Source organism: Spermophilus citellus (genome assembly GCF_964194105.1).
Source record: "Spermophilus citellus genome assembly, chromosome: 2".
NCBI classification, from domain to species: Eukaryota; Metazoa; Chordata; class Mammalia; order Rodentia; family Sciuridae; genus Spermophilus; species Spermophilus citellus.
In genome coordinates this window covers 134117242-134142217 of record NC_138183.1, presented here as the reverse complement: position 1 = coordinate 134142217, position 24976 = coordinate 134117242, and the positions used below count along the sequence as shown (strand labels likewise).

At 39.5% G+C, this 24976-nt stretch overlaps 1 protein-coding gene across 1 annotated transcript in view; it reads right to left on the bottom strand.

The window, feature by feature from the left end:
* FEZ1 (fasciculation and elongation protein zeta 1) overlaps positions 1-24387 on the bottom strand; it is a 44689-nt gene extending 20302 nt beyond the window's left edge. The window contains exons 1-3 of the mRNA XM_081282213.1: positions 24179-24387; positions 17723-18078; positions 10208-10307 (exon numbers count right to left, since the gene is read on the bottom strand). Coding sequence (XP_081138339.1) covers positions 10208-10307; positions 17723-18033 — 411 coding nt within the window. The 5' untranslated portion in view covers positions 18034-18078; positions 24179-24387. The remainder of the gene's footprint in view (positions 1-10207; positions 10308-17722; positions 18079-24178) is intronic.
* Between the last annotated feature and the right edge of the window lie 589 nt (positions 24388-24976).

Sequence of the window (24976 nt, the reverse complement as noted above, 5' to 3'; positions counted from 1 at the left end):
GCCTAGGGAGACAGGGCTAAAAAGAGGAGGATTTGTTGGGAATCTTCATCAGGAATGGTTGGACCACAGGTCTTTTCTCCCAACTTATGTGAAAAGACTTCACTCTGGGCAGGATGAACTTGTGAGACTCAAGATGCCAGGCAACTGGAAAGTAGGAGGAGGGTTCTTATCAAAATCAGAAGGGCTAAATGACAATCTACAGCCTCTTTTCCCTAGAAGGCTCCCAGGATGCTGGCAACCAGGCCTATTCTCAAGACACTGGAGAACACTCTCTGGGGATGCTGCAGGAGTACAGATATATGCCAGACTTCAAGACCTCCAAGTACAACAACCAAGTCCTTAAGGATCACTCTAGGACAGTGTGGTCCAGCAGAAACAAGACCTAATCCCCCAGAAAGAGCTCAGCCTTCTAGGACCTCGTTTCTCTCCTTCTCCTTCTCCTCCTCCCCCTTTCTTCCTCTACTTCTCCTTCTTCTTTGAATTGAACCCAGAGCCTCATGGGCTCTACCATTGTGCTACATCCCCAGCCCTAGTGCCTCACTTTTAAATACAAAATGATGCCCAAGGATTGCCAGACACATGAGAACAAATCGCAAGATGAAAGGCAGCTACTGAAGCAAATATGTGGAAAGGGGAAATCAAGAGCAATACTGAGGGCAGACAAAACCTCTGCTTAAAAACTATCATGATTGCCCTCAAGGACAATAGACAGCACTGTGTCCTTGAACATGAGCTGTTTATAAGAATTCATTAAAAAAACCAGAAGAAGGTAGTATAAATTAGAAGTATGATCACAATATTTGCATTTTTAAATATTGTTGAGAAGTCCCCTCATTGAGTAAAATAAAATAAGTAGATAGAAAATGGGAGGGGAAAATTTCAGAAGATCAGTTCGAAAAGCCCAAAATTGAATAAAAGAATTCCAGAAAACCAGAAGAGATGAGCTCCTTTTTTCCCCCCATTCAATGTTGGGGATTAAAACCAAGGCTTGTGCCTGCTCAAATGTGCTCTACCACTGAGCTATAGCCCTAGACCCGAGATGGCCTCTTTAAGCCATTTCCAAGTAACAACTACGCATCTGGACAAAAATCTATGAGTCAATTGTTTCCAGGCACTGGATACAGGCAGTACAAGCCTGTGTAGTTTTTGAAAGAAGGGAACAACATGGAATAAATGAAAGCTGAAAGAATCTGTCACCTGTGGTCCTACGCTACAAAATAGCCTGTAAAAGGTTTTTGGGGGGCCAAAATGATGGAAATTGGATCTACAGAAAGGAATTAAAGGACATCAAAAATGGTAAATATAGGGACAAATTTAAAAATTTCTTTTCCTTTTCTCAATTTCTTTAAAAGACACCTGTCTGAAGCTAAAATAACTTTGTGTTCTACAGGTTGTAACACAAATTGAAAATAAAATATATGATAACAACATAAAAGATGGAGGGAATAGACTTACACTATTGCAAGCTTTATATTTTATGTGAAGAGGACTAACTATAAAAATACTATGGTAACTTAATAATGTATAATGTAATCTCCAGAGAAACCACTAAAAAAATACAAAGAGGTACAGGTCAAAATCTATATAAAACACAAAATGGAATGCCAAAGAATATTAGATTAACCCAAAATAAAGGAGAGAAGGTGGATCAGAGGAACAACAACAAAAAGCAGATAAAACAAATAAAAGTACAAGAATGTACACCTTAACACAAATTACCAATATTATATTAAATGTTAAGGAACTAAACACTATGCAAATGAACTAATCCACCCCCAAAATGCATACATTGTCAGACTACATATAACAGCAAAACCAAACTATGTGTTTCTGCAAAAGCCACTCTTTAAATATAAAAATTGGAAAGCTGGGGTCACTAAATTCATATCAGAAAAAGTATATTTTAAGAGGAGTATTAGCAGAGATAAAGAAGAGACATTTCCTAATGATAAAATAATCAATTCATGATGGAGCCATAACAATTGTAACAGTGTATGTACCCAATAACAGAGCTTCAAAATATATACAACAAAAAATAAGAGGACAGAAGAAATAGAGACAAATCCATAATAATCATTGGAGATTTTAATATTCCTCTCTTGGGTATTGACTGAAAAAACTGATAAAAAATCTAATTGGGATAAAGAATAATACAATAATACTATCAACCAACTTAACCTCGGTGACATTTACAGAACATTGTAACCAACAGCTGCATAATATTTTCAATGGCATATAATAAATAATATACTAAGATGCACAATATGTGAAACCATAAATCACTATGAATGTATTTTAAAGACTTAAATCATACAGAATATATTCCCTGACAAAATTAAATTTAAAATCAGCAATAAAACAGATGGCAGCTGTAAAACCCCACTTTGAAATTGAGCAACATACTTCTAACTGTGTCAAAGAAGACATCATAAGAGAAAATTAGAAATTTTGCTACTTGAATGATGATGAAAAAACTCCCCTTCACAATTCAGCCAAAACAGTGCTAAGAGGAAATTTTATAGCTTTAATATGTTTGTTATTTAAAACAAATGCTTCATATGATCAAAGCATCCACCTTAAGAAGATAAAACAATTTTTTTTTAATGAAGGAAAAATAAACCCCTACTAAGTAAAAGGAAGGAAATAATTAAGGGAAGAAATTGACAAACTAGAAAATGAACAAATAATAGAAAAAAATCAAAGAAACCAAAAATAGTTCCCATAGACAGTCTGACAAGAGAGAAGGAAGGAAAGCAGAAGTGAGGTGGGAAGAGAAGACATGAATTAATAATATCATGAATAAAAAAGGGAATATCACTAATGCTCTTACATGCATAAAAATTATAAACAATTTTATGGCCAGTACCTTCAATGACTTAGATTAAATAGATGAATTCCTTGGAAAACTAACTTATCAAGATTGGCTTGGACTGGGGCTGTAGTTCAGTGGCAGAGTGTTTGCCTAGCATGTGTGAAGCACTGGGTTCAATCCTCAGCACCACATAAAAATAAACAAATAAAAAAAGCATTCTGTCCATCTACACTACAAATTTTTTTAAAAAAAGATCGGCTTAAGGAAAAAACATAAAATCTGAATCTAATCTATATCTACTAAAGAAATTAAATTTGCAATCAAAAACCTTTTTACAGAAAACCCAGGCCCAAATGGTTTCACTGGGTATAATCTATCCAAAATTAAAGGAAGAAATAATACCAATCTAACACAAACTCTTTCAGATAACAGAGAAAACCCTTTCCAACTCATTTTATGACATTAGAACAAAAGAAATTTATAAAAAAGGACATAGATGTAAAAACCCTTAGTAAAATATTAACAGATCAAATTCCACTTTATGTAAGAAAGATAAAATATCATAACTAAGTGGGATTTATCTCAAAAATGAACTGTTGGTTTAACATTTGAAAATTAATTAATGTCATTCAAAATATTAACTTAATTAATTGATCTGCACATATAAATTAATCTCTAGATTCAACATGACCACAGTCAAATTTCCAATAAGTTTTTCTGGAAAAGAAACCCAGGGTACTCTACCAGTGAGCTACATCTGTACACCTTTTTATTTTAAGAAAAGGTCTCCTAAGTTGCCCAGACTGGCTTCCAATTTTTGATCCCCCTGCCTCAGCCTCCTGAGTTTCTAGAATCGCAGGTGGACACCACTATGACCAGCACACAACCCTTGCTTGTTTGCTTGTTTTTATTGGGGTGTGTGTGTGCAGCACGAATGTGTGCGCACACTAGGAATTGAATCCATGGTTTTGAGCTTGCTATGCAAATGCAGTACACTACTGAGCTAGAGCCCCAGCCCTTAAGCAAGCTTTTTAAATAGAAATTCATTATACGGAAATGAAAAGGACCTAAAATAATCTAAACAACTTTGGGGGAAGAAAAAAGTTGGAGAACTTATATGACTTAGCTTCAAGACTTCTTATAAAGCTGCATTCAACAATACAATATTGTATTGGCTTATGTTATATATTTATCTACATACATATATGTATATATCAATGGAACACAATGTAGAATCCAGATATAGATCCACACATAACGGATAGATTGATTTTCAACAAAGGTGCCAAAACAATTTAATGGGGAAGGGATAATATTTTTAGTAAGTGGTACTGGAAAAGTTGAATAGTTGTATGCAAAAAAAATGAACCTTGACCCTTACTTCACAACACTTAGATAAACTAATTTGAAATATAAGAGCTAAAATGGCAGCATTTCTATACGAAGATTTAACAAAGATTTCTTAAATATAAAAAGTTCAAGGATGGGATTGTGGTGCAGTGGTAGAGCACTTGCCTAGCATGTGTGAGGCACTGGGTTCGATTCTCAGCACCACATATAAGTAAATAAAGATCCATTGACAACTAGACAATATATTTTTTTAAAGTTCAAACTATAAAAAGGAAAATAGCAATAAGTTTGACATCATCACTTAAAAAATGTTTGTTCTTCAAAAGATGTTTAGAGATTAAGACTATGACAGAACACATATGCAGCACGCATGAGGCCCTGGGACCCAATCCCCAGCACCACCAAAATAATAACATTACTATGATGATGGTGAGGATGATGATATAAATCCTCACAAAGGATTTATAGCTAGAATATATAAGGAACAATTACAACTCAATAATTAATACCCAAACAATCCACTAAAAAAATAGGCAAATGATGAACAGATACTTTATGAAAGACATGTAGTTAATAAATAATCACTTGAAAAGATACTGAACATCCTTAAGAGTAGAGAAATGCAAATTAAAACCAAAATAAAATATAATTAGCTGGGCATGGTAGTGCATGACTGTAATACCATCAGCTCAGGAGGCTGAGATAGGAGGATCGTGAGTTCAAAGCTAGCTTCATCAAAACCGGGGTGCTAAGCAACTCAGTGAGACCCTGTCTCTAAATAAAATACAAAATAGGGCTGGGGATGTGGCTCAGTGGTTGAGTACCCCTGAGTTCAATCCCTGGTACCAAAACACAAAACAAAACACACACACCCACAAATTATATATATAAACTATACATTCACTAGAATGTTTAAATTTTTAAAAATTTCCATCGCAAGTTTTGGTTAAAATGTGGATTAACTGGAGCTCTCAAACAAACTAGAAAACAGTTTAAAAAGTGAAAGATAGATGGATCACATGACTCAGTCTTTCATCCTTAGGTTTCTACTCAAGAGAAATGAAAGCATATTTCCTAACAATGACTTAGATGAGAATGTTCACAGCAGCTTTATTTGCTATTCAAAAACTAGAAACAACCCAGTATTTCTCTATGGTTGACTGAAGAAGCAACTTGTGGTATATCCATACAAAAGAATAATACATAGCAATAAAAAAGAGTGAACTCTTGATACATGCCATTACATAAATGAATATCTAAGTAATTATATTGGGCTGAGGATGTAGCCCAGTGGTAGAGTGATTGTCTAGCATGAGCAAGGCCCTGGGTTTAATCCCCAGCACTGTGAAATTAATTAATTAATTAGTTAATTAATTAATTAACTAATCACATTGAGTTTAAAAGGTAAGCCCCCCTAAAATATATACTGCATGCTTCCAGGTATACACAATTCTAGAAAATTCTGCCACTCTTTAGCAACAGAAAGCAGGTAAGCCTGAAAATTGGGGGTGAGAAGGAAGGATGGTGAATATGTTCAATATCTTGATTGTAGAGATGGTATCACAGATGTGCACATATATTAAACTTAGGAAAATATATACTTTAATATGTGCAGCATTTTTATACCAATTATCCTTCAACAAAGGTACAGAAAAAAAGAAAATTAAAAAATAAAAAGACATTACATCATGTCCAAGTTGGGCTTATCTCAAGAATGTGAGGTTGATTCAATATTCAAAAATTAATTTGTGTAATTCATTACATTAACATGATAAAGGAGAACTGTATACTCATTTAAATAGAGGCACATGATAGAAATAATTAACCTTCAGAAAAATAACACAAGGAAACATGCCAGAATTTAAAAGTCATGATCTTCCACGTTGAACATAATACAATGCATAATGAAAAAAAAAATCCTCACTCTATGGCACATTATTGTAAAATTTCAAATAAGAAAGCCAGGCACAGTGGCGCATGCCTGTAATCCCAGCGGCTTGGGAGGCTGAGACAGAAGAATCATGGGTTCAAAGCCAGCCTCAGCAATAGCAAGGTACTAAGCAACTCAGTGAGACTCTGTCTCTAAATAAAATCCAAAATAGGGCTGGGGATGTGGCTCAGTGGTTGAGTGCCTCTGAGTTCAAAACCCAGAACAAAAAAAGAAAAATGAAAACACTAGAAGCTTCTAGAAAGACTAGAAATAGAAGTGGATTTGGGGCTTTTCATCAGCAACTGAAAGCTGGAACAATGCCTTCAGAATTTTGGGTAAATTGTTTTGCAACCCAGGATATAATAGGTCAGGTAAATAAAGATGTTTTTGTATATTCTAAAACATTTCTTTTCATTCCTTCCTTAAGAATATAGTTTCTCGGGCTGGTGTTGTGACTCAGTGGTAGAGCACTCGCCTAGCACGAGTGAGGCCCTGGGTTCGATCCTCAGCACCACATAAAGATAAATAAATAAAAATATTGTGTCCATCTACAACTGAAAAAAAAAAGAATATAGTTTCCCCTCCCCTCCATCGAAATAGGGACTATACGGGAAGGTAGAACTGTGACCACTGAAGGACAAGAGAGAAGAGCAAGAAGAATCTCCAGAATGATGGTGATGGAAATTTCCAGGGCAATAGCTGTGCAACTGACCTAGTGGGCAACCATACCACTTTGTAGCAGGAATATAGAGGGCACAAGGCAGGGACATTTTCCAGGAAAATACTGAATGGATAGAATGTCTGATTTTAAAATCACTGTATTGTTATTGTTTATGTTTGTATTTTCTGCATATTGTGCTTTGACATTTTAGAAACATTTCTGGTGGGGAGAAATTGTCCCTCCAGAGGCTATTCAATTCTTAGAGATTGCAAAGGACTCCGCCGAGATTGTGCCTTCAATATGCAAACTAGCCAATGTAGACCCACACCTCCTTTATCTGCCAGTACATCCCAAGAAGCAAAATTCTTCCACCAATAGTCATCCCAGACCAGGTACCAGGTGACTCAGGGCAGCCCCTATAGTATAACATCCACTAAAATTATTCAAACTATCCAATCCTAATCTTTTCACACCTTCCCAAGAAAACTCTCTTAAAGGTGGTGGCGCCCCCTTGGCCTTTTCTCCCTCTGGACTGATGTGGGTGCTTCCCTAGGTGACCTCATGTGGCATGCCCTGCCTTATTTTTCTAGGACCTGTAAAATACAACTGCCCAGATTTTCCCATGACTTTCTGTTTCAAAATTTAACCAAACACAGATCCAAAAAAAGTTTTTAAAAAATTGCATCTAGATTAAACATGTACAGATATTTTTTCTTGTCATTATCCCCTAAACAATACTGTACACTATAATTTACATAGCATTTATATTTTAATAGTAGGGCACCCCTGGGTTCAATCTCCAGTACTGACAGGAAAGAGAAAGGAAAGATGGAGAGAGAGAGGAAAAGGAGGGGGAGAAAAATTGAATCTCTGTGCAAAAAAGAAAAAGAAAACAAACAAACAAAAAGCAGCTAAAAGAAATGAAATTGATCACCACTACAGAGTAAGGAGTGACAAGGCAAGGGGCTCATACTTACATCATTTAAAAAGTATCCTTTGATTCTTAAAATATGTACATCTCTCACCCTCTGAGTTTTAACAAAGCAAAAATGACTGATCTTGTAGTTTCAATTCAACAATATTATAATATTTAACTAAATTACTTCCTTGTAGTCACAAAGACAAGCTATGAACAGGCTGGGGTGCATACAACTCATTCTTGCCAAATGTACCAAGTGGAAGGTATGAGGGCTCGCTCCAGAGAAGCCTCCCAGCTGTGTGCACTGGCATGTTTGGTTGGTACATTTTGCAGAAGGAATTCAGAGCACCGGTTAACCTAGTGAGTCATTTAAACTGAGGTCAGTTAAAGAGCTTCTACTGTAATTAATCTAGATAATAAAGGAGGATGAAATAAAACACCCTTCCTCCACCCTCTTTTGCTACCCTGACTTTTTTCCCAGGGGTTGGATAGAAGAACTCCACAAAGCAGAGCTCAAGATCATCCTTCCCAGGGTCGCTCAATTCATTCTGAAATATTAGCTCTCTTGAGGGAAATCTGCAAATGAGGATAAATTAGAGTCCTTCAGAAGGACAGACTATCTTATACGTCTTTTGGCTTAATCTGCAAAAGGAATTGGAAAGGTGGCCAAAGAGATAACAAAACAAAATCTGCCTTTTGCACCCTGAAAGAACTGATTTAATTTCAATAACTAGATTTATTCCACTATTGCCTTCTTTTCCTTTGCATTCTGGGTTAGAACTCAGCACTACCCACATAGGCATTGCAAGAGAAAATGAGCAGGCAAGAATTCAAAACAGAACCTATGATGTGGCCTCCTGTGCTTGTGTGGAATAGGCTTTTAGCAAAGTCACCATCTTACCTGCCCCAGTCAATGAATCCTTGAGGTTCTGAGTACTTAAAGAAGACTTTAAAATGATATACAGGCACCTTTTCAACAAGTCAGCCAAAACCTGATCTCTTTGCTATGCTATTTTGAGCAATAATTTGCACATATATTGCCTAGTAAGGGGAATCTGCTTCCTGCTCTTTTACTTGGATTCAGTTCTGGAATACCTAGGAAGATTAGATCCAACCTCCCTTTATGATTTGCTGAGTCCACTCGGCTATGCCAGAACTTCCTGACAAATTTCCTTCACAACTGAAACTAGAAAACCAGGCAAGGTGGAAATTGGCTTTTTTTTTTCTAATTGGCTTTTAACATGGATTGAGCCATTAAATTCTTTTATCTTTTGTGATGGGTTGAATTAAAAAAAAAAACTTAAGTCAAAATCCTAACCTCCAAATTGATGTAGATTAGGTGAGACCTCATTGCAAAATAAAAAATGATGATGGTAGGGCCTTTGGGAAGTGATTAGGTCATGAGAATAGAACCTCATGAATGGGGTTAGTGCCCTTATAAAATAGGCTTAGTGTGGCTCGTTTGTCCTTTCTTCCATGTGAAGACATAGCAAGAAGATGCCATCTATGAACCAAGAACATGGCCCTCACCAGACTCTGAATCTGCCAGTGTCTTCGTCTTGGACTTCCACTGTCCAGAAATGTGGGGCATAAATAACTGTTTTTCGTAAGTCAGTCAGTCCAAAATATTCTGGTTACTAAAACCATTCATCTTATATATAGATTTAGCCAGGAGGGGCAATTGGATCTTCTGAAAGGTCACTCCCCATAACCCATGCAAATCAACTCAAAGTAAGAGTTCTCTATTTATTCAAAGCCCTTAGGCTACTTAGTTGCTTGGCATCAGGAACCATGGAGTATGACTCTGGTCCCGACACACAATTGTCCCCTTGGTTGAGTTTCATAATGAATCCTGGGTTGGGGAAGTAGCACAGTGCTAGAACTCTTGTATAGTATGTATGAGGCTCTGTGTTCAATCCCCAGCCCTCTAAATAAATAAACAAATAGATGTTACCTGCACTTACACTTTTCATATATAACCATTTAATCACCTCGGTTACACTGGATGTCCCCTTATCTTATTTTTTTTATCCCTCTCCACACCTGGTCAGACCCATTGAATCTGATGACACTATTTTCTCAGAAATGATTTTTTCAAATGAAAATTTTAGTTGTGGGTGGACACAATACCTTTTTAAAAAATTCTATTTATTTATTTATTTTAATTTTTAAATTTGTTTTAATTAGTTATAGATGACAGTAGAAGGCATTTATGCACTTTGATATATCATACCAAAATGGGATATAATTTCTCATTTTTCTGAGTGTACACGTTATAGAATCATATTGGTCATGTAGTCACATATATACATACAGTAATATCGTCTGTTTATTTATTTGTTTTTATGTGTTGCTGAGGATCAAACCCAGGGCCTCACATGTGTTAGGCAAGCACCCCACAACTGCGATACAACCCCAGCCCTCCAGTAATGATTTTGAGCTATTATTACTGCCGAAGATTGTTGAGTTGCTGGATGTTTTTCTGAGTTCCACATCTTCCCAAGCCCTGCTAAATAGAGGGCCCCAAAGAGGTACCTCAGTGTCAGAGCTGTTGCCATTCAGAGCCTCGATGTTTGGGTCCCTCCAGTCTTCTGAGAGTGAAGGGATGTAATTGTCTGTCAGAGCATCCCAAACCCTGTAAACAAAGAGAAGCTCTCATTAGCACACATCTGTGGCATGGCCCTGCCTGGAGGAAGGAAGAGCCAGGCCAGGGCAGGAGAGAGGTTGCTGTGTGTGCCAGGCTGAGATCATCTGCCTTCCAGCAAGCAGGGAGAGAGCAGCTGGAAAACAGAATTATAGGCACGTCTAGGGGAGAGAGAGCCCAGAGCATGGAGCCTGGCTGAAAGGTGTTAGTTTCTTGCCTTGCAAATTAATCTGCACCCGAACCAAAGAGCTTATTCTCTGACCCAAGGAAGTTCCTGTATTCCTTTCCTATGGACAATGGAAGCGGAGGGGGTGGGGGGGTGGGGGGGCACTAATGGGGGGGATGGTTACAGATTTTTTTAGCTGAATCTCATTAAAGTTAGGTTTATCATCTAGTTTATAGATATTTCAATTTCAAAGACCTGCAATCTATATAATCATGATTTAACAATGACATGTAACATAGGTAAGGGGATAATCCAATATTGAGAATTCTCACTTATCCAAAATGTTTTAGGGAGCCCACAGAAGCCACAATCCTGCCCTCTTATAATGTAGAAGCTAAGTGTAGATCATGGATATTCTAAGGTAAACATAAGAAAGGACCAATAAACACACTTCTGTCTACACAATTAGTTTGGGTGGGTAAAGATGAAGGTCTTTTGGGGGAAAACTCTGAAGACACACTCACATATCACATATTCATTAATTAATTGACACCAAAAGATTAATGTAAATCAATAAACCAAGCTTCTAATAAAGAAACCCATGGAAACCAGCATTACTTGAGTTAATATTAGATGATGATACATGAGGGTTGTATGCAATATCCCCTGCAGGTGCCTGTACCTGTCAAACATGAGTGACACTTGCAAAACTAAGATAAAAGAAGACATATAATTTTTAGATATACTAATCTAATAAAAATAGCCACTTAAAATGTATACATATGGATCAAATTTATGTTGTAACAAATGCTGAAAGGGTCAGTGCAAAATACAGAGATATAGAAATCAGGGCATAGACACTTGAAATCAGATAAACAATAATGCAGAAGGAAGGTGCTCTGAACATAAAAAATCGAGAATGACGTATAATATATGGATATGTAAGCAAATAGGTTTTCCTGGTATACAATGTATGCAACTGCAATGAAACAAAAGGAACCCAAGGAAATAGAATTTAATGGCAGTGCTTGAGGCATCTGTTTGCTATTTTTCTGTCATTATAAAAAGCGCTTTGAGAGAATTGGGCAAGTGCTCATTAGACAACTATTCAGCAGAATTTCAGAGAATACTTCTTAAACTATGGGTGATATCCCAATGTCCATCAGGAACTATTAGAGCTGCATCAATACAGGCTAATTCTAAATCTAAGTCCCATTAGCGTCCTAGAGCCAAGATGCAAATTTGATTTGCTATCTCCCTGTCAAAGCTCTTAGGCACCACACCCACTGGGAAGGTCTCGTACTCCTCTTCACATCCTTCTGTTTGAAGAATGAACATGTACGCTGGAACTGACCTTCAGATTTGTCCCTGTGGAAATGCCTGGATAAGTGAGACTCAGCAAAGCCCAAAATAGGCAGGAGTCTTTTGTACCTCTGCTACTCTGGATAGAAGCTGAGATCTTTACAGACAGCACACCTTCCAATGACCTTGAGACTGCTTATATCCTTGAAGTGACAATGGGGGACTCTCTCACGTTATTTAGGGAGTGCCTACTTTTCTCTGCTAAGCCTTCACTGGCATATTCTGAATTTTATCTTCTAATTCTCAGTTCTAGACTGTTCTCTAAACCTTGTCTCCTTGGGATTTCAAACCATTTTCATTTCTCCTTTTCTTTTCTTTCTTTTTTTTTTCTTTCTGGTATACTTTTTTTTTATCCTTTGAAGTCTATAAATTACTTTGAAGATAAAGTATCTCTTCTTTCTTTATAATCACTTGCATATCCTTCCCATACTGATTCAGTGCCCATTTAACAATAGCAACAGCAGTCAACAGTTACTGAGCACTTACTACAAGTCAAGTGCTCTTCTAAGCTCTTTATGAGGACTGAGACATTTATTCCTCACAACAACTCCACACAGCAGATGTATGAGAACCTAAAACAGTGAAGCTAAGTAAGTTGTCTAAGCTCACACAGCCAATAATAGTAGAGGCAGGATTCAAACCCAGACAGAATGGCAACAGAGTTCATATCCCTAACCACTTAACAATTTCAACTCTTTGTGATTTACTATATGATGGCATTGGCGTGGACATCAGAATAACATGCCAAGTTCCAAATCACAACCTAGCACAGCAGTCTAGACACTGGCTTTGCCTACAAAATCCACACATACATTATTCCGGGTATTGTGCTTTTGGCATTCTACAGGAGGACTAGCAGAGGGAACAGGGTGTGCAACAGCTTTCTGTGTAGGTCTTCAACCCATGGGAGAGTCCACAGAAAGCAAAGGAAGGATACTGGTAGGCAGACAGCCATGGAAACAGATGAGCCAGTGGTGAGAGAGGCAATCGAGTGTTCTGTAAAGAAGAGAATGGGAAGGGTTTTGCTCCTCACAAAGGATATATATTCCATCATAAGCAGGATTCTTGGAAGTGGTTTTCTTCACTTCTCTGAGAAGTATCCTGCTTATTTACTCTTATCTTGGAGAAAGAAGATTTTTGCAAGTCATCAACATTATCATTTATCAAAGAACTGAGATTAAACAGGTTGCCTCAATTCCTATCATTACACCACCCTGGCATGAGAGATTCAATTTACTATCTCAGTCCTCATAATCACAGAAAAGGTTCTTCACGAGCATATTTTATAGCTTAGGCGTAGGTGCCTGTAGAATTGACTAAACATGTTACTACTGAGTGTTGGGCATTGGAGAAGGATGCTGGCAGAGTATGAGCAAACTAGCAGAGTCGGGGTGCCAAGAGGAGTGTACAAAGAGCTTCAGGACCTGGAACTGGCAACAGAGCCCTGAGGGCTATATCAGTTCTAATGAACACACACACACACACACACACACACACACACACACACACCCCTATTTCTGACAATACAGTAGGCAGCTTAACAGGGTAATAAAAATTATACCAACTAGGTAACATTCCGTTTAATCCTCCCGTATGTGGCTACTTCTCTTGCGAAGTGTTTTATGTCTAGTAAAAATCCACACTTAGATGTGTGTTAACATGAGTGCACTTTTGTAGTTCCTGTTTAGGAATTTGGAATTATTAGCACATGAATACCTTTGTTCAACTTTTTAGATCTTTCAAATGTTTAAATAGAATCAACACCATCTCTGCCCTTTATATGGGAAAACTGAACCTCTACAAAGATAATTATGTTTTCTTAAAATACAGTTATCAGCTTTCACTATCTCTTAAGTCATTTACTTGTCTTCAATTTAAAGTATGTTAAGGGCTGGGGCTGGGGCTGGGGCTCGGCGGCAGAGCACTTGCCTACCATGTGTGAGGCACTGGGTTTGATCCTTAGCACCACATAAAAATGAAACAAATAAAATAAAGGCATTCTGTCCATCTAACAACTACCAAAAATTTTTTTTAAAAATAAATAAAGTCTGTCAAGGTGTCCCACATTAAGCCATATATTTAATAAAATTCCAATTAAAATTTAAAAATAAAAATAAGTATGTCAACCTGTGCACAATAGTGCACAATTATAATCCCAGTGACTTGGAAGGCAGAAGGATTGCATGTTTGAGGGTAGCCTCAACAATTTAGCAAGACCCTTTTTCAAAAAAATTAAAAGGACTATGATGTGGCTCAGTGATAGAGGGTTCTATACTTAGTACAGCAAGAAAATAAGAAGTATGTCGTGAAAATACTTTGTGTACAGTGTCTTGAAAAATTGTGTTCTATTTGTAATATGAAATGAATTGCATTCCGCCATCATGTATAACAAATCAGAATAAATTAAAAAATAACAGGCAGTTTATTTCTTTTTTGCATGGACTTTACTTTTAACATCATCTTTAACCCATTAATTCTATCTGAAGAACAGGATATGGCCATGGTTCCCAAATTTTTGGCCTCTCTCTTGTAAGAGAGCTAAGAGGCAGGAGGCAGGGTGGGTTGTCCATTCCCATTTTGTTGTAGCCTCTAAGAGTTTCTAAATGTCAGGTCCCATGTTTTATGGCAAAGGAAAATAGGGTAGTCACACAAACAGAAAGAAGAGATTCTGGAATGCTACTTTCTGAATTAAAAACCAAGCAAATATATACAATACTCAAATCTAACGCTCCTAGAACTTCCTTGCCCTGAAATCAAAGTTGATACAGTTCCAAATGAGGACTAAAGAAATCAAAACTTCTACCAGAATAAGGAAATCATTGTATATCAATGTGTTTCATTTATGATTTGTGTTTTATTTATTTATTTATTTACTTTGCAGTACTAGGGATGGAACCCAGGGGCACTTTACCACTGAGCTACATTCCCAGTCCTTTTTAATTATTATTTTTATTTTGATACAGACTCTCACTAAGTTCCTGGGCCGGCCTTCAATTTGTGATCCTCCTTCCTCAACTTCCTGAGTAGCTGGGATTACAGGTATGTACCACTGCATCCAGCCCCTTTGTGCTATCTTTAAAGAGATTAGTTTTATCGAGTTTTTTTGTTTGGTTAGTTTGGTTTGGTTTGGTTTGGGTTTTTTGGTGATGTTGGACCCTGCTTTTGTTTTAAGCTTCTAGTATTTAGATATAACCCAGCCACAACACTTCATTTATAGATTGAAACATCTCTCTAAACACTAAACCTGAGTAGGTTTAAAACAATAGCACTAGTGGAGTTTTGTAACCAAATTAGATATCAAATCATCTTTTCCCTTTACTTTGACATAATTGCAAATATTTGGACAGAGTTTGTAAAGCAAAAACTATAATTAAATTCTGATTTTCATTTTAAATTATAAAGAGGCTTTAAATATACTAAAAAGTGCAAGGTCAAATTTTCTTCTCTCTGCTCTACACTGCCCTCAAATCGCACTTTATCTCTAAGGAATCATTCAACCTTTAGTCTCTTAGCTGAGGCAGTCAAGTCAGAAAAACCAGGCTGGGAAGACCCATAATCCCATGTGACGGCAATTAACATTGAGTGGCCTTTACTAATGTGCCAAAAGAGAATAAGAACCTGCTCACTGGGCCTTCACCCTTAATGAGCCAGAGGAAGGGTTTAGATAGGGGGGAAATGATTTGTTAGAAGCCATAGAAATGGGATGCATCTTAAAATGCCATTTTCAGAACACAACCTGGGTGAGGGAAGAAATCAGTTTCTTTGCAAGTCCTTAGACCCGCTTCATCAAGATTAAACTCTAGAGGTTCAAAGATGAGAACTAGAGTTAAGTGACTTGCCCAAGGTCACACAGGAATTAGTGAGAGTACAAAAATTAGAATTCATAGTCTTTGTGTTTCTAGTTCATTGCCTGGTGCACTGGAGTGAAAAAAAAATGTATACTCCATCTAATAAAGCTTCTAAGCATTTTTTTTCTGACTTACAGAAGTTGATAAAATTATAATAGGATTAGAATTTTAAAAGAATCAGTAGGAAATTTAAAATTGAATTGAAACACACAGCCCACAGTTATAGTATGGTCACCAGAGTAAAATGTTCTCTGTGATCATGCCCTCAGGCTAGCATTAATTAAAAAGAAGAAAATGGTGTGGGCCTAGAAATACCTTACTCAGAACTATAAGATTAGCTATTATCGTTTGTCCTTTACATATAATATTTAATATTTCATTAAAAATATCATTTGATCACTTACCACAAACTACACACAGTATTAGTGCAGACAATAGTGAATAAGAAAGACAGAGACATAGGTAGCTCCTGTATTCATAGAAGTACAGTCTTAGTAGTCACTAAATAAGCAAATCTCTCCCAAATATAGTCAGGATCCTCTAGAATATGCCTCCTACCCCATGTGTGGGAACTCGTCCCACACATGTCTATAAAAAAGAGAAACTGGTCTTGGAGTATAGCTCAGTGGTACAGCCCTGGCCCCGCATGTGCAAGGACCTGGGTTTGATTCCCTGCCTCAACCCCCACAACTCCCCCCCAAAAAAAAGAAAATGGAAAAATAAAGAAAAAAACAAAAACAATCTAGCATAGTTGTTTCAAACTTTCACACCAACTACTTGACATTTCTCATGTGATTTCTAGAGAATTATTAATGTATATTTTATGTCTACTAAGAATTCATGCTTCTTGTTTCTACTTGCTGATTTGAAGCTGATTATTTCAGAAGAAAAATTTTTCAAGCTCAGAGAGGGAAGGGTCCTCTAGATGGTGGGGAGATGAGCCATAGAAACACGGGGGCTTCTCCTCCAGGTCCTCACTTCTCTAATTTATGTGATGGGCTTACCCTTTTCTCTTCCTACCTTGGACAATTCTTCCTCAGATTTCTTTCTTTAACAACTGTCACTTGTAGTTAGCAAGTGACCCAAGGAATGTGCATACTCAAAACCACACCACCCAGTTTTCACTTTTATTTTGTTCAGGAACTCCCTTAGCTTTCAGTTTAATTGGATGCTTTTTTATTTGGACATATCTTAACATTTGAAGGATAAATTTCCAGGCCTCGGGACCAATTTTGAAATTTTTGTCATTCTGGTGTTATGGAGGCAAATTGGTCCAATGATATAAATTCCTCTATCACAGTTAACTAGTTCTTTTCTAGTCCTATTTCTAATATCTGGATGCCTTACCACTAATGAAAAGAAACCTGGCTAGCTAGGCATGGTGACTCATGTCTATAGTCCCAGCTACTATACAGGCTGAGGTAGGAGGATCACAAATTCAAAGCCAACTTGGGCTACTTAGCAAGACTCTCTCAAAATAAAAAACAAAAAGGGCTAGGGCTGCAGTGCTATATCGACTGCTTGCATAACACACAAGACCCTGGGTTCAATCCCCAATATGTGAAACAAACAAGGAGAAAGAGAAGAAGAAGGAAGAAGAAGGAAGAAGAAGGAAGAAGAAGGAAGAAGAAGGAAGAAGAAGAAGAAGAAGAAGAAGAAGAAGAAGAAGAAGAAGAAGAAGAAGAAGAAGAAGAAGAAGAAGAAGAAGAAGAAGAAGAAATGGAGGGAGGAAAGCAAGCAATCTACTAACTAGACTCCAAAATTTTCTCTGCTCCTATAATTCATTTTGTATCTAAGAAAACCTAACTAATATCTTTCATTCCTCTAAGATTTCAATCTAAGAAAGCTTTCTGCAGATAACTGTAAATGTTATCAGCAACGTCAGCAATTGTCAGGGCACTGTCGCACTGACAACATAAAAATAGGTAATGCATCATATAAACATGTGGGCAGAAACTAGCTCTAGGTTAAGGATCCCAGACTACTGCATTCTCTCCTGAAGCAGGAGAAGGGCAATCAAGACTTCTTACTCCTCATCCTGAAGGGTCTCTTCCTCCTCTTGGATCTGGAACTGGTTCTTCACAGGAGCTAGGTTTTCGGTCTTGGCATTGTAGTTCCTAAAGCAGACATTGAGCTTCTCATCAAATTCATTCACGAGGTCCTCCATGGACTTGAAGCTGATTATTTCAGAAGAAAAATTCTCAAGCTCAGAGAGGGAGGGGTCCTCTAGATGGTGGGGAGATGAGCCATAGAAACACTGGGGCTTTTCCTCCGGGTCCTCAGAACAGCAGGGCCGAAGGTCCTCAAACTCTTCGTCCAAACTCACCAGTGGGGCCTCCATTCTTGCACCACAATACAACTATAGCAACTTTCAAGATTCGTTTTCCTGGAAGAAATAAACAGGGCAATGTGAATTTGGCCTGGACTTTTATGACCCATAAGCACATATTCTATTACTCCATATTCCTCAAAAAACAAAGATTCCCCAGTACTGGCATCGGTGCACTGCTATGCACTTCAGGAGTTCAGATATCACTATGTACGTTGATACTACTAACTAAATAGAGTGATCTTTGGAAATACACCTGCTTCCAATTTTCTGCTCCAAAGCATAGTGGTTAAGTGTGCAGCTCCTGGGCCAGACTTTAGGCAAATTACTTAACTTCTCTGTTTCCTTTTATTCTTCTCAAGACAGCAATAATAATAGGACCTACATAAAATGGTTTGGGTTTTTTTTTGTACCAGGGATTGAACCCAGAGGTGCTTAGCCACTGAGTAGCATCCCCAGCACCACCATTCTCCCTTATTTTTAAAAATTTTGAGACAGGGCCTCACTAAATTGTTAAGGCTGGTCTCGAGCTTGCGATCTTCCTGCCTTAGCCTCCGGAGGCTCTGGGATTACAGGCAAGAGTCACTGTGCCCAACTCCAATGGTTGTTTTAAGATAAAGGAGCAGTGCTTGGCAGCAAGCTGAGGACACACACCTGTAATCCTAGAGATTTGGGAAACTGAGGCATCCAAAAAGAGGATCCCAAGTTTGAGCCCAGCCTTAGCACCTTAGTGAGATCCTCAACTACTTAGTGATACCCTATCTCAAAATAAAAAGTAAAAAGCAGTGGGGATGTAGCTTAGTGGTAAAGCATCCCTATGATCAATCTCCTATACTCCCTCCAAAAAAAGTGGTTGGCAGATAATAAATGCCAATATTGTTCAACATTCATATTGTTATTGTTGATGTTGCTGTTGCCACTGGTCCACATCTCTAGCCAGGGGCTCTGCTTTGAAAACTGAAAGTTTTTCATAATTTGTTTGGTAACAAAGATTGACATGACCTCAACTCATTTGGCAATAAAACTTGATTGACACGAACATAAATTTGATTGGGTTTTAATGTATCCCATTCAATGTGTTTTGCTGCAGAGTATTAAGTTTCTAGACAGACCCGGTGCATAACTCAGTGGTAAAGTATGAGCTTAGCTTAGGTCCTGGGTTTAATCCCCAGCACTAAATAAATAAGTAAATAAATAAGATTGTTACCTGAGAATACATACTCTATCTGCCTTCCAAAAGTTGAAATAATCTAAATTCTGAAACATGCTCAGGGCTAATGTTTTGGATATTACTACCTTCAACCATAAATAATAGAGAATGATAGAACAGTAATTGAGATTTTCTGACAACTACCTGAGTTTTTCCAAGATGCAGAGCATATATCTAGAAATACAGGAATGAATTAAATGAACTACCCATAAGCTCCAAAATCAGACTCCATATCCTTTTTGGACACTGCACCCTGGAATGCTGCACACTTAGACTTCCCTCCACTTCCTCAAAACTCTAGGACTTCTACCCTTTTTCTGCCTTTTTTCACATACTGTCTTAAACTGTGATTTATCTTTCTGTGCTAACTTCCGTGTCTCTTCCCAATTTTAATTTAAATTCCTCGAGGGCACAGAGATGTCCTCCGGATATCCTCCATGGCTCCTAGCACACACAGATTGCCCTGTGGCTAGGCAATCAATCAATGTGTGCTCATTGAAAAATGATCTGTCCCCACATACAGTTTCCCACAAGCATTGCTGTCTATCATATCCTTCTCTATATGCTCAACTTTCTTTCCTATAACACAGAAGGCAACCCGTCTTTTCTCTCTTGGTTTCTGTGATCACTGATTCAGTTAGAGGCTTAATTTGGACTCACACCCCAGGGAGAACCAGATAGCAAAAACTAAGCATTTTGCCTGGAGTTCCCATCCCCCATCTCTACTTAAAAAACTAAAACTCTAAGCAAGGCAGAGGGCAGTAGGTTTGATAGTTCTTACTGGGGTTTTGCTAGAATTAAGTAATTACCATGGCATCAAGCTATACTTCAGCATTACACTTTGCAAAGGCAACATGACAGGACCTTGGAATATAAAAAGATATAAAAGCAGCCCCCTTTTGTTTTTTTTTTTTTTTTTTTTTTTTTAGAAAGAGCACAGGCTCAAGAGCCAACAGACCTGGACTGGGAATGTAGCTCAGAAGTACAAGATCCCTATATCATGAGCAATCCTTGACACCATTAAAAAAAAAAAAAAAAAAAAAGACAACAGACCTGCCAATGGCTAGCTGAGTGGTGAGTATGTGGATTCTGATTTCCTCAGTTACTATAGCAAAGTCAACACCTTTGGAAGTTAATCTTAATACCTTAATCATTTTAATTGTCAATACATTTTAGTAATATATTTAATCCAAAATTTCAAAGTATTTCCATTTCAATACATAATCCACATTAAAAATTCTAATGAGAAAATTTACTTTTTTTTCCCCAGTACTAGGGAGCCAAACTGGGTGTTCTACCACTGAGCTATATTCTAAGCCCTTTTTTTAATATTTATTTTTTAGTTTTAGGTGGACACAATATCTTTATTTTATTTTTATGTGGTATTGAGGATTGAACCCAGCGCCCCACACATGCCAGGCCAGCACGCTACCGCTTGAGCCACATCCCCAGCCCCCCCCCACTTTTTTTTTTATTTCGAGAAAGGGTCTCAATAAATTCCCCAGTCTGGCCTTGAACTTGAGGTCCTTCTGCCTCAGACTCCCAAGAAGCTGGAATTACAAGTGTGTACTACTCTACCAGGTTCAGCTAATTATTTTTAAACATTTATTTTTTTTAGTTGTAGGTGGACACAATACTTTTATTTTATGTTTATATGGTGCTGAGGATCAAACCCAGTGCCTCACGCATGCTAGGTGAGCACTCCTCCTTTGAGCCACAACCCCAGCCCTGCTAATTTACATTTTTATATTCAGTTCTTTTAAATCTATTGTGCACTTTACATTCATAGCTTCTTTGGACTAGGCTCCTTTCAAGTACCCAGGAACCACCACATGGAGGTAGTGGCTACCACACTGCACACACAGCTCTAGATCAATTAAAAACTAATTGCTAGTCAGGAGTTCTTCGTTTATCTTCTACAATTCAGAGAAGAATTATAGGTTTCTCCACAACACCAAAAGAGTTCATCAAAGAAGGAGGAAGAAAATCATCTCTGAGAACAACAACAAAAAAAAGCTAGTTAAGAAAATATCTCAGGGTATAATAGAGAATAGAGAAGGTTTTATAGTCAAAGGATTTGTGTTAATTGAGGTAGTATATTATCCAGTGATGGTTAAAAACTCAGACTCCTGGGCTGGGGATGTGGCTCAAGCGGTAGTACGCTCGCCTGGCCTGCGTGCGGCCCGGGTTCGATCCTCAGCACCACATACTAACAAAGATGTTGTGTCCGCCGAGAACTAAAATATAAAAATATTAAAAATTATCTCTCTTTCTCTCCTCTCTCACTCTCTCTTTAAAAAAAAAACCCGGACTCCTAACTGGAGTGAGACTTTGGGCAAATTATCTGCCTCCCTGTGCTCCAATTTTGCCATCTGTACAATGGGGTTTAAAATAGTGCTTACTTTCAAGGTTATTTCACTGATCAATGAGATTGTCTTTGAAGTGCTAAGCACAATGTGTGGAAAACAGAAAGTGTTCAATAAACGTCAACAATGCTTGGAACACCAGGATAACTTATTTACATAAAAAAAGTGGCACAAGAGCATTTCAAGCAAAAAAAATTTTCCCTGCCATATTAGTCTATGTATGATGTTTCGGAATGCTTACCAAATGAGAGAAGTATTGATGAAAACACCTGGGCAGATTTTTTACTAAGGCTTTTTTCAATTCATTTCATTCAAGTTTCCTGAGTCTTTGGTCTCTCTATTCTATCCTCAGTACAAGCAGACTTTAGAGAAATAGTTTCATCTAGGAAATTATAAAAGAAATGAACACCAAGATCTAGAGTCCAGAAACATGGTATTGGAAACAATCCATAATAGAGCCAGATTGCTTGTTATCAACACACTGTCAAGGAGCCAAGAAGCACTGCATGAATGACCAGCTAGAGATGCAGCTAAAATTGAAAGCCTAAATGAGAATCTGGTCACTCAGTACCCAAACTGAACCCAGCATTTGTGACAGAGGAGATGAAAATCAAGCATTCTAACTGGCTCTACCATACCCTCAAGGAGTGGGGAAGAGGGGCATCCTCTGGGTTGGGGTTGGCACAAGCCTTGCAACGGTGCCCCCTTACCTTCCTTCCTTTTGCCTCCATTCTTTTGCTCTCTTTTAGCTGGGTGCCTTCAGCCCCTAACTAAAATGTCTGAAACAACCTTCTAATCTTCCTTCCTGGCAACTTGTTCCTGTGCTCAGTCACAGCTCATCTCAAAGCCCTCCTCCCCTCCAAAGTCAGGGTTAAGGGCTAAGGTGTAGTTCAGTGGTAGAGCACTTAGCACATACGAAGCCCTGGATTTGGTCCCTGCACACACACACACACACACACACACACACACACACACACGAGTTAATATAAGTAATAGCTATACTCTCTTTATACTTCCAAAGTGAATAGATTTAAAAAATGGCATTAAAGAAGGAATTATGGGAGAGTCATTTTTTTCTTTAGCATAGAACAGAGTGCAGGACTATAGTTTGATTGTCCTATATCTATTCCATTTATTTTGGTTTCCAATAGATGGTGTAGTTTGAAAAGAAAAGACATTCAAGGAGTTTATCAGGGACCCAGTAGGTAACATAAAAGCCTCTCCCTGCACCACAATGATGCACTAGCTGCAGCTTGAGGCTGCTGTACAAATTATCAGTCTCTGCTTTGCTGAGCTGAGCAGGAGATTTCACCAGGCCTCCCTCCTCTGCTGGGCCTCTGCACCTCCACATAAGCCCCATTTCATCCTTCCCATTACTTGCTCTATAGATCCATTCTTTGGCCCCCCATATCCATCCCTAAAACCTGCCCTCTGCTAATCCACCATCAGATTCCCACGGCTCCTGAGCAAACCTCAGCCAGTGTACAGGTTTGTGCCAACTGCACATTTGGCAGAAAGAGAATATTTCATTGCATATGAACCCTTCGTGGTTCGGCGTCCTTCCTCCTGCTGCTGGCTCTATTCACCTCCATCTCAGATCCCCTAACTGGCGCCCGCAGGCCCGCAACCAGTCTGTTGGGGTAAAGAAAGGCTCCTTCAGGCAGTACAATGGCTGGTGATGCAAGGAAGTCGGACTCATCCCTCTCAGGCCTCACACATACTCCACTGCCCTTGCGGTCAAGTAAGACCAGGACGCTGGAGTAGGAGGGGAGTTAAGGAGTGTCTGAGCTGCCAGGAGGGAAGGGAAAGGCAAGAGGGAAGAAAAGAAGGGTTGTATAACACCTCCTCGGTTAAGCCCGCAATCTCCAGAGTCCTGGGCCCAGAGGACCGCAGCGCGTCCCACCACCACCACTCCCCGCCGCCAACACACACACCACTACACGACCACACTCGTCCTTTCTCCGACCTGCTGTGTAGTAAAACAATCGCTCCCCCAACGTCTGCGGCTGCTGCCAGAGGTTCTGACACTGCAGGAATGCACGATCTGGGGAAACACTCCACACCCTAAGGAGGGGCACGAGCCGAGTGGGGGTCCGGTTTTTAGGGATGAAGATAATTCTGGGGCGTTTAAGGTAATGTGACCAGATAACGGTCCTGGAATGAGGTATTGTCCACACTGCTCTGGCACGGTCTGGCAGCATTCCCCGGCTCCCCGAACCCCATGCCGCGCGGCCTATCTTTACACACACACACACACACACACACACACACACACACACACACACACACACTACGCCTGGCTCGGAGGGCCCATGTTCAGAGATGATGCTTGAAGTCTCATCATCCCACATCTCTCGGCCCTGGGGCTGCGTCCCGGTAGCTCTCCCTACAGGAGGGCGACGGCCTCTGGGCTTTCTTTTCAATCCCGGGATGGGACGTGTTGGGGATGTGGAGGGTGCGGCGCCCCCAGACGGTCCTTTCGGAGAATCCGGAGTCCCGGGACCTCTTTCACCACCCCCACTCGAACCCCACCCCTGGCAGTGGGTTGGGTCCAGACTAAGGTTGCCCCTTGCGACCACACCTGTGCGGGTCCTGGCGGAGGGAGGCGGATCCCGGGGCTCAGCCGGACACCCCCATCCACGGGCCGCAGCGAACGGCCGGAGCGCAGCGCAGCGGCAGCGGCAGCGGAGAGCCAGCCAGCCAGCGAGCGCTCCCCCCGCAGCTCCGGCGGCGCCCGGCTCCGCTCCCCTCCTCCACCCCGCCCCCTCCCCGTGCTCGCGCCCGGGCTCCGGGGACGCGCCCGCGCTCGGGCACCGGATCAACTGGCACGCGCAGGGCCTGGACGTCATCCTTTGGTGAACATTCATAGCCCTCCTTGGAGCACGTGGGCCTGCTTCTATAAATATTTATGAATTGCTTTTTCTCTCCTCTCTAACATTGGCCCTTCTGCTTCCCTCATGAATATTCAAGAGCTCCAAGATCCGCGCGTGTCATAATTACCAATATGGATACCTCACACGGCTGGTCATCGTAGATTCTCCATAAAAATGGAGGCGGATGGAGTGAAAGAGTGGGAGGAGGCCAACAGACACACTCAAAGACTCTCTGGCATTTTCTGGACTCCCCTTTCTGCTTTACTAGAGGCTGAAAGGGGGAAGTCGAGGGATGCCTCCTACCCCAAACCGGGTTCAGACCTCCAGTCAAAGGTGAACAGGTCAGCCGGAAAGATTTTGTCACCCAAAGATGCAGGGTGAGAGCTGGATGCGGGCTGAAAAATCTGAGTGAGAGGGTTTCAGGTTCAGGAGGACTTGGAATAATAGAGGAAGGCGCTTGGGGCCCCTGTGAAAATGTACTCTTCATGCGTTGATCTTGTCTACTG